The sequence below is a fragment of the Macrobrachium rosenbergii genome, unplaced genomic scaffold (assembly GCF_040412425.1).
Source record: "Macrobrachium rosenbergii isolate ZJJX-2024 unplaced genomic scaffold, ASM4041242v1 282, whole genome shotgun sequence".
Taxonomy (NCBI): domain Eukaryota; kingdom Metazoa; phylum Arthropoda; class Malacostraca; order Decapoda; family Palaemonidae; genus Macrobrachium; species Macrobrachium rosenbergii.
Window position 1 is genome coordinate 3,876,073 of NW_027100730.1, and position 13,766 is coordinate 3,889,838.

The window sequence follows — 13,766 nt, forward strand, 5'->3', positions numbered from 1 at the left end:
TAATACTGGACTCTTCTGATTCTGAACATGAAGATGATGGGGATGATGAGTGTTCTCAAAGTGGATCTTGGTCTCAAAGTGGATCTTGGCCTCAGCGTGGCACTTCAAGATGGAAGAAAAACTGTTCATTTACAAAAAGTATTATTGCTGAAGAGATGCCAAGTAATGTCAGTGATAAGTTTCTTGGATTACTTATGAAATCATGCTATGAAATATGGAACTTATATTTCACAGATGACATATTTGACTACATCTTAGAACAAACTAAGCTTTATGCTAACAGGGATAAGAATGATTCTTCATTTGATGTTTCTATGGGAGAACTCAAGAACTTTATTGGAATATTAGAAAGAGATTACTGGAGTAATCAACCTGATCTAAAAGTTCCATTTGTCTCAGAAACAATGAGCAGAGACCGATTCTTGAAAATAAAGCAGTATTTTCATGTTGCTGATAATCAAAATTTAGAAGGTAACAAAGTAGCAAAAGTCTCACTCCTTTGTAAGTCAATGAATGAAAAGCTATGTCAATGGGGACTATTTCACAAAAGACTGAGCAATGATGAATCTATCGATCGATCGATCGGGATAGATCATCCAGCTGTTGCAGAGGACGGACGTGTGCTGTTGCTGTTGAGCTGAGCTGTGTTGCAGAGAGAGGGAGAAGGCGGAGCCACCAACCAGCGCAGCAGAGCTGTACCTGTACCTAACCCCACTCATCCTTGCATCCTTCCTTACCACCTATCCTAATTTCCTATCTTCTCAAGAGACAGAGAGATTCCCGCTCTGTCTTTTACCTGTAGCATCTGAGATTCCAAACTCCCGGAGAGTCTGCCACTGGTGGGTTAGTCAAGTACCCCCTGGGATCCAGGGTGTGTAGCCAAGGCATGCCAAGTGGGGGGAGTTAACCCCGTTCAGCCTCCTGACGCTTGGAGGGGACGATCTATAGCGTCTCCTTTTCCATTTTCTGAACAAATATTTATGACACATTCTTCTCTCTACTCTACGCCTCTCTCTCTCTCTCTCTTTTCAAAACAAACACATAACCAATACAAGCACTACATAACGGACCTTGGGTCTACAAATAAGTCTAGTTTAAGTAAGATTGTTAATGACGTTGTTTTTGTGTTTCTTTTACCTCCCTAGCAGACTGTAGTTATTTCCCCAGTACTACATCATCGCTCACTCACTACATTTAAGTATCAACCTTCACCGATCGCAATGTTCATGCATCTCATCATCATTGAGTAATTCGGGGATAAGATGCCTTCAATTAAGATCATTAATCATGGGGGGGGGGGACTTTTGAAAGAGGAAAGAAAGACATCTATGAGCTATCAGGGGAACTAAGCATTGATATATTCAGAGTAAATCTGGGGTACAAGAATAGTCTGTATATAGTTGTCAGGAACAAAGATGTTGATAAGATTCTGGGAGAAGGAATAGTAAATAGCTTTAAGGGGAAGGGTTTTGAAGTACTCACACCCCCTGGGAATGAATGCAAAAAGATCTGTAATTCTTAAGTTTGTTGACAAGCAAGTACAGGCCTATACAGACAGAAAAAATAACTAGCACAGGTTGACCATCACTAATCCGGCAATCAGTAGTCCGGAACAATCAGTAATCCGGCACAAATTTTGGCTAGAGTAATTTCTAATGTTTCCGCACTAATTTTCAAATTTCCCGGGTCGCTGCGCTAACTCGCTCACTGGCCGCTTCGATTTGGTGGCGCTGTGAGCTGCATCGACAAACTGGGGGTGTTTGTAAACGCAGGCATGCTTTTGCTGTTCCATTTTTTACATTTATTATTGTCTTTTGGTCTACGCTATGGTATATCGTATAGGCTACATATACGGTAGCCTAGCCTACATTATACTGAACTCTATTCACATATTAACAGTATTATACAAACATCAACATAATGAATGTGCATCTTTTTCATGGATCTTTTAAAAAGTTATGCTTTACTACATTGTATCCAATTGCGTATATTCTCATATTGCTTTTGTATTATAAACTGCGATCAATGTTTTGTTTTGGGAATCGATAACGCGGTGTTTATTTCGCCGCATTTAACTCAGTTCAGTGCGCTTTTCTTGCTTCTAGTAAGCGTAAATGAATATAGATACTTTATCTATTTGGGACAAGGATATTTTTCGTTATACAAAGTGTTTTTAAGTCAAAATATAACTGAAATACGTCTCGTTGTGAAATTAATTTAGCTATTTTTTTCGTTAATATATGACGTTCGCAGGAATCGCGGCTGGCCGTTTTGGGGGCATGTTTGTTTTGTGTAAAAAAAAATCAAGATTCCTTTCGCTATTTTCTCTTGATTTCATCATAATACGAGCTTTACGTATTTATCTTTTATCGGCGTGAAAACAGCAGTAATTTGTATTCTTTCATGCCCAGTAGTTTTGATTAAAATACCCTCTCCAATTTTATTTACGGCCGAGTCTCATCCATGTTGCCGATGCACGATAATTTATAGTCATTAGCAGCTTGAACATTGTTTTCTCAGCTTCAGCTACAACTTGCAGCTTAAAGTTACTGAAGCAGTATATTTCCTTGCTGATCTTTTCTCCAAAGCGGATAAGGGTATAGTGTAAAAATTATATCAGTCCTATTGTACAGTACTTAACGTCATTTGTAACATAACGACAGTAATTGTTTGACAGCACGATGGTTGAAATACAAGCAAAACAGTTGTTATCCGATACGATTAGTAGTAAAACAACAGTTTCCCGTTCGGTTGTTTATGGCTGTATGCATTTACGCAAAAGTATAACGTTACTAACAATACTTTTATTATTCTCTTTTACTTTTTTAACTAGCAGATGGAATAAAGAGATGGAGGAAAAGAAGTTGGTCTCTCTCGCTACCTGCGCCTGCGCGAAATCTAAAAATATTTCCTAAAAAAAATAATTTCGTATCGGTATTAATTACTAATCCCATCGTACACTCGAAATATCGTAAGTCGAATTATCGTAACTCGAGCACTGCCTGTATTTGATAATTGTCTTTTCTTTATTAACCAACTTGTACTGATTTATGGGATATTTTAATTCTAGGATGAGGTGCTTAGCTACTGGGTTTCGTGTATTCTAGCCTAATAAATGGCTAATCCGGCACCCTCCAGGTCCCAATGACGCCGGATTAGTGATGGTCAACCTGTATTGAAAATAGCCAAGCATGGACTAAAGTAACCGAGGTAGACAGGAGCAGTGAAACTTCCAATGAGGGAAGGAGAGACTTAAGGAATTGGCCAAGAATGGCTCCTAAGATAGAAGGGCCTCAGCCAGAACAGATTTACAGGAGCCAGAATACAATAAACTATGAGCTCAAACAATTATCTAGTTTGAGATAAAGCAACAATCAATGTATGACACCAAACAACTAACAGGCATTCCTAACCACCAGCAACATTCCATCACCTCCCACTATCATTAAATAAAAAAAAAATCATCATCACTCATAACCACATAGTGAGTGACCCTACCTCTGCTTGTCCCTCATTCCTCTTCATTGCCAATTTCACCTAATGAAGCAAGGGGGTCTGCCCCCCTCTATTTCTCTCCTAACTTCCTTCACTTTCCTCCCTTATCACCTCTAACTTGTCCCCTCAACCGAGTCTTCTACCCCAAATACATCCCCAATCTTCCCTATCCCCAATTTGTTTGTTTGTTAGAAAGACAAAGTGCCTTGGGAACTTGTTTAGCTAGCTTGCCCGGTAAATAAAAAGCAAATGAAAAGCAAAAAAACCTAAGGGAAAGGAGGCGACCTGGAAATACCAGAACTACCATACTCTGGTATCTTCAACCCTTCCCTGAAAAAAAAAAAAAAATTAAGGGAAAGGAGGCAACCTGAAAATACCAGTGTCATTCAACACTGGTATCTTCAACCCTCCCCTGACAATACTGTAGTACCTAAGTTCCCAACTAACACTAGAATTAGGTTTAGTAATTAAGGTTAAGGTTAGGATTAGTATTGTTTCATCTTACTGCCACGTGGTACACTTAACCTAACAAAATTACAAAAATAAAACAAAAAAAGAGCACTTTTATTGTATAGCACTCGTCCCAGGTGACTCCTATCCTGCACCAATAGTAAAAAGTAAGTATACCTTAGTTTTACCAGACCACTGAGCTGATTAACAGCTCTCCTAGGGCTGGCCCGAAGGATTAGACTTATTTTACGTGGCTAAGAACCAATTGGTTACTTAGCAACGGGACCTACAGCTTATTGTGGAATCCGAACCACATTATAGCGAGAAATGAATTTCTATCACCAGAAATACATTCCTCTAACTGCCGGCCGCGGGAATTGAACTATCGAGTGATCCATTGGCCAACAGAGGGCTGTTGCACCAATAGTAGTTAGACTCTCACGGCACCCTGCAGTCGTAACTAACACTCTGCAACTGCTAATCCATTGGAAAGAGAGCCCAAAAATAAACTTACATACTAACATATGGTCTGAGTCCCCCCTCCTGCGCCCCCCTGCAGGGAAGGAGAGAGGGAGGACAATCCAATATTGGAGCCGTAAATTAGTGATCCCTTCCTAAGCTTCCAAACACAATTTCCAAACATCACTTCATTTCACTTAGCACAGAATCGAACCAGCATTAACATTAACATAAAGAAACTACAAACACTACACTACACAAACAATGACAAATGGGTCTGTCCCATTCTTTTATCCTTCCCCTTATACCTTCATTTCGCCCCCTTCCGAACCTTATCTCCCTTCCGGGGGACCCCTAGGGTTTAAATCGATTTGTAATTGAACCCTCACTCTATCCTATCCCCCCCTCATTGAATTGAATTTTGGTTTCTCTCTCTCTCTCTCTCTCTCTCTCTCTCTCTCTCTCTCTCTCTCTCTCTCTCTCTCTCTCTCTCTCATAAACACTTTCCTGGTAAAACGGCATTCCCAGTATTATAGAAGTGTCGGAGATACGGAGATATTTATTTATTCTGAATAGCAGTCTTAAAATAATAGTGTAACACAAATAATGCAAATGACACCTGAGAGGAATTCCTATATACATCTAAAAAATATGTACTGTACTTGAATAGGCAAAATTCCTATTTATTTCCAAGAATGCATAATAAGATATTAGAAGTCTTGCATATGGCTAAAATACAAAGTATGATTGACATAAACTAGTAAATATATTCGTAAATCACCCAGAGTCCAGAGAGTTTTATAATTCTATGTGTATGTCTGAATGGTAAAACCAAGGTAAGACAATGTCAATATTAGTCTCTTATATAAGATCTCACACAGAGTTGATAACTCTGAATTTCGAAAACTACGTATGGTATCCCTTGTCAGCTGGGTGCTTGGTCATTGCTAAAAATATCATCCAGAAATGAGGTTAATATATATTCAGCGATATGCTCATTTGAAACCATTATTGTAATTATGTCTACTGAAATCAGAGTAACATCCAATGTTATTGGTGCACAATTAGAAGGAATAAATCATTGGTAAACATTTTTATTCTGTCACGTCTCTCTCGCTTTCGTAATAATATATCTCATTTTTTTTGCCTAGCTGGTGGAATAATAAGCAGAAACATAAAAATGATCAATGTTCTTTATGATTAGTTTTCTGACAGACATATGAATAATTTTTAACTATAATATTCAACTGTGATGTAGCTGCCTTTTACGGATTCAAACAGAATGAGAGAAAATTACAAAAAGAAAAAAGAAGACTTTGTCATTCACAATCAGTGAAGTGCTTATACCTCTGGCAATAGTATACCCCGATATATAGTACTTATCCTATGTTTATTTATTTGTGTTGTTACATTAATTACATATTATATATATTACGGATGGCTACTATCACAATATTATCATAAAAATAAAACAGGTTAATTTGTGGCAAAACAACAAATACAAACGCTATTACAATGATTGTTTAAGTTTTCGTGGATCTGGTAGCATCCTACAGATGACCACCTTCTGAAAAACTGCTGGATTGTGGGAAGTATGAGGCCTCACCTCGGCCGTAATCAAAGGGTTAAAAGAATCCTTCAACAGAGACAAATCTATTATGCCTTTAAAAGAATCCTTCAACACTGACTAATCTATTATGCCTTTAAAAGAATCCTTCAACACTGACTAATCTATTATGCCTTTAAAAGAAATCTAAATGTGCCTTTAAAAGAATCCTTCAACACTGACAAAACTATTATGCCTTTAAAAGAAACCTTTAACACATGGTGAAGGTTTATTTTAAAAACATGATATATTATGCCTCTAAAAGAAACCTTCTACAGTGACAAATCTATTATGCCTTTAAAAGAAACTTTCAACACTGACAAATCTAATATGCCTTTAAAATACCTCCAACACTTACAAATAAAACAAGCTTTTAAAAGAATCCTTCAACACTGACAAATCTATTAAGTTTTTAAAAGAAACCTTCAAGACTGACAAATCTAAGTTTTTAAAAGAAACCTTCAAGACTGACAAATCTATTATGCCTTTAAAAGAAACCTTTAACACATGCTGAAGGTTACTTTTAAAAACATGATAGATTATGCCTATAAAAGAAACCTTCTACAGTGACAAATCTACTAGGCCTTTAATAGAAACCTTTAACACTGACAAATCTATTATGCCTTTAAAAAAATCTTCAATACTTACAAATAAAACAAGACTTTAAAAGAATCCTTCAACACTGACAAATCTATTATGTCTTTAAAAGAAAAGTTCAACAGTGACAAATATATTTTGCCTTTGAAAGAATCCTTCAACAGTGACAAATCTATTATGCCTTTACAAAAATCCATCAACAGTGACAAATCTATTATGCTTTTAAAAGAAACCTTCAACAATGACAAATCTATGATGACTTTAAAAGAATCCCTCAAACTGACAAATTTATTATGCCATTAAAAGAAACCGTCAACACTGACCAATCTATTATTCCTCTAAAAGAAACATTCAACAATGACAAATGTATTATGCTTTTAAATAAAACATTCAACAATGATAATTCTATCATGCCCGTAAAAGAAACCTTCAACACTGACAATTTTACGATGCCTTTAAAAGAAACATTCAACAATGACAAATTTATTATCACTTAAAAAAAACCTTCAACACTGAAGAATCTATTATGCCTTTAAAAGAATCATTCAACACATACGAATCTATTATGCCTTTGAAAGAAACCTAAAATATGTAGAAAGTTTCTTGTAAAGGCATAATAGATTATGCTTCTAAAAGAAGCCATCAACAATGACAAATCTATATTGCCTTTAAAAGAAACATTAATCAGTGACAAACCTAATATGCCTTTAAAAGAAACCTTCAATACTTGTAAATTTATTGTGCTTTTAAAAGAATAATTCTACACTAACAAATGTATTATGCCCTATAAAGAACCTTTCAACACATCGTGAAGGTTTCTTTTAAAGGCATAACAGATTATGCCCTTAAAAGGAACATTCAACACTGACAAATCTATAATGCCTTTAAAAGAATCTTTCAACACTGAAAAATCTATTATGCCATTAAAGAAACTTTCAACACTGACAAATCTATGCCTTTCAAAGAAACCTTCAGCACTGACAAATCTATTGTGTCTTTGAAAGAATCCTTCAGTAATGAAAAATCAATAACGCCTTTAAAAGAAACTTTTAACAAGTGCTGAAGGTTTCTTTTAAAGGCATAACAGATAATGACTTTAAAAGAAATCTTCACATATCAATTATGCCTTAAAAAAATCCTTCAACACTTACAAATTTAACAAGTTTTTAGAAGAATCCTTCAACTTTGACAAATTTATCATGACTTTAAAAGAAACGTTCAACAGTGACAAATATATTTTGCTTTAAAAGAATCCTTCAAAACTAACAACTCTATTATCCACTATGCCTTTAAAAGAAACCTTCAACACTGACACATCTATTATTCCTCTAAAAGAATCCTTCAACACTGACAAATCTATTATGCCTTCATAAGAATCCCTCAACACTGACAAATATATTACGCTTTTAAAAGAACCCTTCAAAACTGAAAAATCTATTATACACTTAAAAGAAACCTTCAACACTGACATCCCTAAAGCCTTCATAAGAATCCTTCAACACTGATGGATCTATTATGCCTTTAAAAGAATCCTTCAACAATGACAAACCTATTATGCCTTGAAAAGAAATCTTCAACACTGAAAAATATATTTTGCCTTTAAAAGAATCCTTCAACTCTGACAAATTATTACGCCTCCATAAGAATCATTCAACACTGACAAATCTATTAAGCCTTTAAAAGAAACCTTTAACACTAACAAATCTATTTTGCCTTTAAAAAAATCCTTTAACACTGACAAATCTATTATGTCTTAAAAGAAACGTTCAACACTGACAATTCCATCATGCCCTTAAAAGAAACCTTCAACACTGACAAATCTACTATGCCTTTAAAAGAAACATCCAACACTGACAAATTTATTATCACTTAAAAAAAAACCTCAACACTGAAAATTCTATTATGCCTTGAAAAGAATCATCGAACACTGACAAATTTATTATGCCTTTAAAAGAAACCTTAAACACATGAAGAAGGTTTCATTTCAAGGCATAATAGATTATGCCTTTAAAAGAAACCTTCAACACTTATAAATTTATTGTTCCTTTAAAAGAATAATTCCACACTGGCAAATATATTATACCCTAAAAAGAAACTTTCAACACAACATGAAGGTTTCTTTTAAAGGCATAATAAATTACGACCTTAAAAGAAACATTCAACACTGACAAATATATTATGTCTTTAAAAGAAACCTTCAACACTGACAAATCTATTATGCATTTAAAAGAAACCTTCAGCGCTGACAAATCTATTATGCTTTAACAAGAATTCATCAAAACTGACGAATCTGTTGGGTCTTTAAAAGAAACCTTCAATAATAACAAATCTATTATGCCTTTGAAAACATCCTTCAACACTGAAAAATCTATCATGCCATTAAAATAAACCTTTAACACGTGATGAAGGTTTCTTTTAAAGGTATAATAGAAATCTACTATGCCTTTAAAAGAAACCATCAACACTCACAAATCTATTATGCCTTTGAAAAAACCTTCAACACTTACAAATCTAACAAGTCTTTAAAGGAATCCTTCAACACTGACAAATTTATTATGCCTTTAAAAGAAAAGCTCAACAGTGACAAATATATTTTGCTTTAAAGAATCCTTCAACACTGACAAATCTATTAAACCTTAAAAAGAATCCTTCAACACTGATAAATCTATTATGAATTGATGAAAATTCTTCAACACTGACAAATCTATTATGTTTTTAAAAGAACCCTTCAACACTGAAAAATCTATGATGCCCCTAAAAGAATCCTTTAAAACTGACAAACCTATAAAGCCTTTAAAATAAACCTTCGACATGTGGTAAAGGTTTCCTTTAAAGGCATAATAGATTATGCCCTTACAAGAAATATTCAACACTGATAAATCTATTATGCCTTTATAACAATACTTCAACACTGACAAATCTATTATGCCTTTAAAAGAAACCTTCAACACTGACAAATCTATTATGTCTTTAAAAGAATCCTTCAACACTGACAATCCTATTATGCGTTCAAAAGAAACGTTCAACCCTGACAAATATATTTTGCCTTTAAAAGAATCCTTCAACACAAACAAATCTGTCATGCCTTTATAAGAATCGTTCAACACTGACAAATCTAATATGCTTTTAAAGAAACCTTCAACACTGACAAATCTATTTTGCCTTTAAAAGAATCCTTCAACACTAACAAATCTATTATGACTTTAAAAGAGACCTTCAACACTGACAATTCCCACATGCCCTTAAAAGAAACCTTGAACACTGACAAATCTACTAAATCTTTAAAAGAATCATTCAACACTGACAAATGTATTATGTCTCTGAAAGAAACCTTACACACATGTAGGAGGTTTCTTTTAAAGGGATAATAGATTATACCTTTAAAAGAAACTTTCAACAATGACAAATCTATTACACCTTTAAAAGAAACTTTAATCACTGACAAACCTATTATGCCTTTAAATGAAACCAACACTGACAAACCTATTATACCTTTGTAAAATCCTTGAACATTTAAAAATATATTGTTTTTATAAGAATCCTTCAACACTGAAAAATCTATTATGCTTTTATAAGAAATATTCAACTCTGACAAATCTATTATGTCTTTAAAAGAATTCTTGAACACTGACAAATCTATTATTCATTCAAAAGAAACCTTCAACACTGATAAATCTTTTATGTCTTTAAAAGAATTCTTGAACATTGACAAATCTATTATTCATTCAAAAGAAACCTTCAACACTGACACATCTATTATGCCTTTAAAAGTAACCTTCAACACTGACAAATCTATATTGCCTTTAAAAGAAACCTTCAACAATGACAAATCTATTATTCCTTTAAAAGAATCCTGCAACACTGACAAATCTAGAATGCCTTTATAAGAATCCTTCAACACTGACAAATCTATTAGGCCTTTAAAAGAAACCTTAACCACTGACAAACATATTATGGCTTTATAAGAAACCTTCAACACTTACAAATCTATTGTGCCTTTAAAAGAATCCTTCAACACTGACAAATGTATTATGCCCTAAAAAGAAACCTGCAACACGTCCCCAAGGTTTCTTTTAAAGACATAAAAGAGATTATGTTTTTAAAATATACCTTCAACAGTGACAAACTTATTATTCCTTTAAAAGAATCCTGGAACACTGACAAATCTATTAAGTCTTTAAAAGAAACCTTCAACACATGCTGAAGGCTTCTTTTAAAGGCATAATAGATTATGCCTTTAAAAGAAACCTTCTACAGTGACAAATGTATTATGCCTTTGAAACCTTCGACACTGATAAATCTGTTATGCCTTTAAAAAACCTTCAACACTTATAAATAAAACAATCCTTTAAAACGATCATTCAACACTGACAAATCTATTATGCCTTTAAAGGAAAAGTTCAACAGTGACAAATTTATTTTGCCTTTAAAAGAATCCTTGAACACTGGCAAATCTATTATGCACTTATAAAAATCCTTGAACACTGACAAATCTAATATGCCTTTAAAAGAAATCTTCAACAATGACAAATCTATGATGACTTTAAAAGAATCCTTCTACACTAACAAATCTATTATGCCGTTAGAAGAAACTGTCCATACTGTATTCCTCTAAAAGAAACTTCCAACACTGATAAATCTATTATGCCTTTAAATGAAACATTTAACACAGACAATTCTATCATGCACTTAAAAGAAACCTTCAACACTGCCAAACTATCATGCTTTTAAAAGAAACCTTCACCATTTGGTGAAGGTTTCTTTTAAAGGCATAATAGATTATGCTCGTAAAAGAAACCTTTAACACTGACAATTCTATAATGCCTTTAAAAGAAACCTTCAATACTGACTAATCTATTATGCCTTTATAAGAAATGTTCAACACCAAGAAATCTATTATGCCTTAAAAGAATCCTTGAACACTGACAAATCTACAATGTGTTTAAAAGAATCCTTCAACACTTTCAAATCTATTATGCCTTTAAAAGAATCCTTCAACACTTGACAAATCTATTATGCCTTTAAAAGAAACCTTCAGCAAGTGATGAAGGTTTCTTCTAAAGGCATAAAAGATTATGCTCTTGAAAAAACCTTCAACACTGGCAAATCAATTATGCCTTTAAATGAAACCTTCAACCTTGACTAATCTATTATAAATTTAAAAGAAATTTTCACCACTGACAAATCTATTAAGCCTTTAAAAGAATCCTTCAACACTGACAAATCTACTATACCTTTAAAAGAATCCTTCAACACTGACAAATCTATTATGCTTTTAAAAGAGATCTTCAACATGTGTTGAAAGTCTTTTAAAGGCATAATACCTTATGCTTTTAAAAGAAAACTTCAACAGTGAAAAATCTAATATGCCACTAAAACAATTCTTCAACACTGACAAATCTATTATTCCTTTAAAAGAAACCTTCAACACGTATTGAAGGTCTTTCAAAACCATAATAGATTATGCTTTTAAAAGAAAATTTCAACAGTGACAAACCTATTATGCCTTTGATAGAATCCTTCAACATTGACAATTCTATTATGCCTTTATAAGAATTCTTCAACACTAACAAATCTATTATAACTTTAAAAGAATCCTTCAACACTGACAAATCTTCTGTACCTTAAAAGAAACCTTCATAAGAATCGTTCAACACTGACAAATCTATTACGCCTTCAAAAGAAATCTTTAACACTGACAAATCTATTTTCCTTTTAAAAGAATTCTTCAACATTGACAAATCTATTATGTCTTTAAAAGAAACCTTCAACACTGACAATTCTATCGTGACCTTAAAAGATACCTTCACCATTGAAAATCTACTATGCCTTTAAAAGAAACATTCAACAATGACAAATTTATTATCACTTCAAAAAAAAATCTTCAACACTGAAAAATCTATCATGTCTTTAAAAGAATCATTCAACACATACAAATATATTATTAGCTTTGAAATAAACCTTAAACATCTGTAGAACCTTTCTTGTAAAGGCATAATAGATTATGCCTTTAAAAGAAACCATCAACAATGTCACATCTATTATGCCTTTAAAAGAAACATTAATCACTGACAAACCTATTATGCCTTTAAAAGAAACCTTCAATACTTATAAATTTACTATGCCTTTAAAAGAATCCTTCAACACTGACAAATGTATTAGGCCCTATAAGAAACTTGCAACACGTCATGAAAGTTTCTTTTAAAGGGATAATAGATTATGCCCTTAAAAGGAACATTCATTATTGACAAATCTATTATGCCTTTATGAGAATCCTTCAACACTGACAAATCTATTATGCTTTTATAAGAATTCATCAAAACTGACGATTCCACTGGGTCTTTAAAAGAAACCTTCAACACTGACAAATCTATAAGGTCTTTGAAAGAATCGTTTAACATGAAAAATCTATAATGCCTTTAAAAGAAACCTTCAACAGTGAGAAATCTATTATGCTTTTAAAAGAAACCTTCAACACTGACAAATTTATTATCCTTTAAAAAAAAACTCCAACACTTACAAATCTAACAAGTTTTTAAAAGAATCCTTCAAAACTGACAAATTTATTATGCCTTTAAAAGAAAAGTTCAACAATGAGAAATATATTTTGCTTTAAAAGAATCCTTCAACACTGACAAATCTATTATGCCTTTATAAAAATCCTTCAACACTTACAAATCTATTAAGCCTTTAAAAGAACCCTTCAACACTGACACATCTATTCTGACTTTTAAAAGAATCCTTCAACACTGGCAAATCTATTATGCCTTTAAAAGCAACCGTCAACACTGACAAATCTATTATTCCTCTAAAAGAAACCTTCAACACTGACAAATCTATTATGACTTCACAAGAATCCCTCAACACTGACAAATCTATCATGCTTTTAAAAGAATCCTTCAGCACTGAAATATCTCTTATGCCCTTAAAAGAAACCGTCAACACTGACAAATCTATTATTCCTCTAAAAGAAACCTTCAACACTAACAAATCTATTATGCCTTCATAAGAATCCTTCAACATTGACAAATCTATTATGACTTTAAAAGAAACCTTCAACACTGAAAAATACATTTTGCCTTTAAAAGAATCCTTCAACACTAATAAATTATTATGCCTTCATAAGAATTTGTCAACACTGACAAATCTATTACACCTT

The 13,766-nt window shown here is 33.3% G+C and overlaps 1 protein-coding gene across 1 annotated transcript in view; it reads left to right on the forward strand.

Annotated features, from left to right (window-relative positions):
• LOC136838258 (uncharacterized) overlaps positions 1–13,766 on the forward strand; it is a 40,496-nt gene that overhangs the window by 5,652 nt on the left and 21,078 nt on the right. Inside the window, exon 6 of the mRNA XM_067103122.1 lies at positions 284–479. Coding sequence (XP_066959223.1) covers positions 284–479 — 196 coding nt within the window. The remainder of the gene's footprint in view (positions 1–283; positions 480–13,766) is intronic.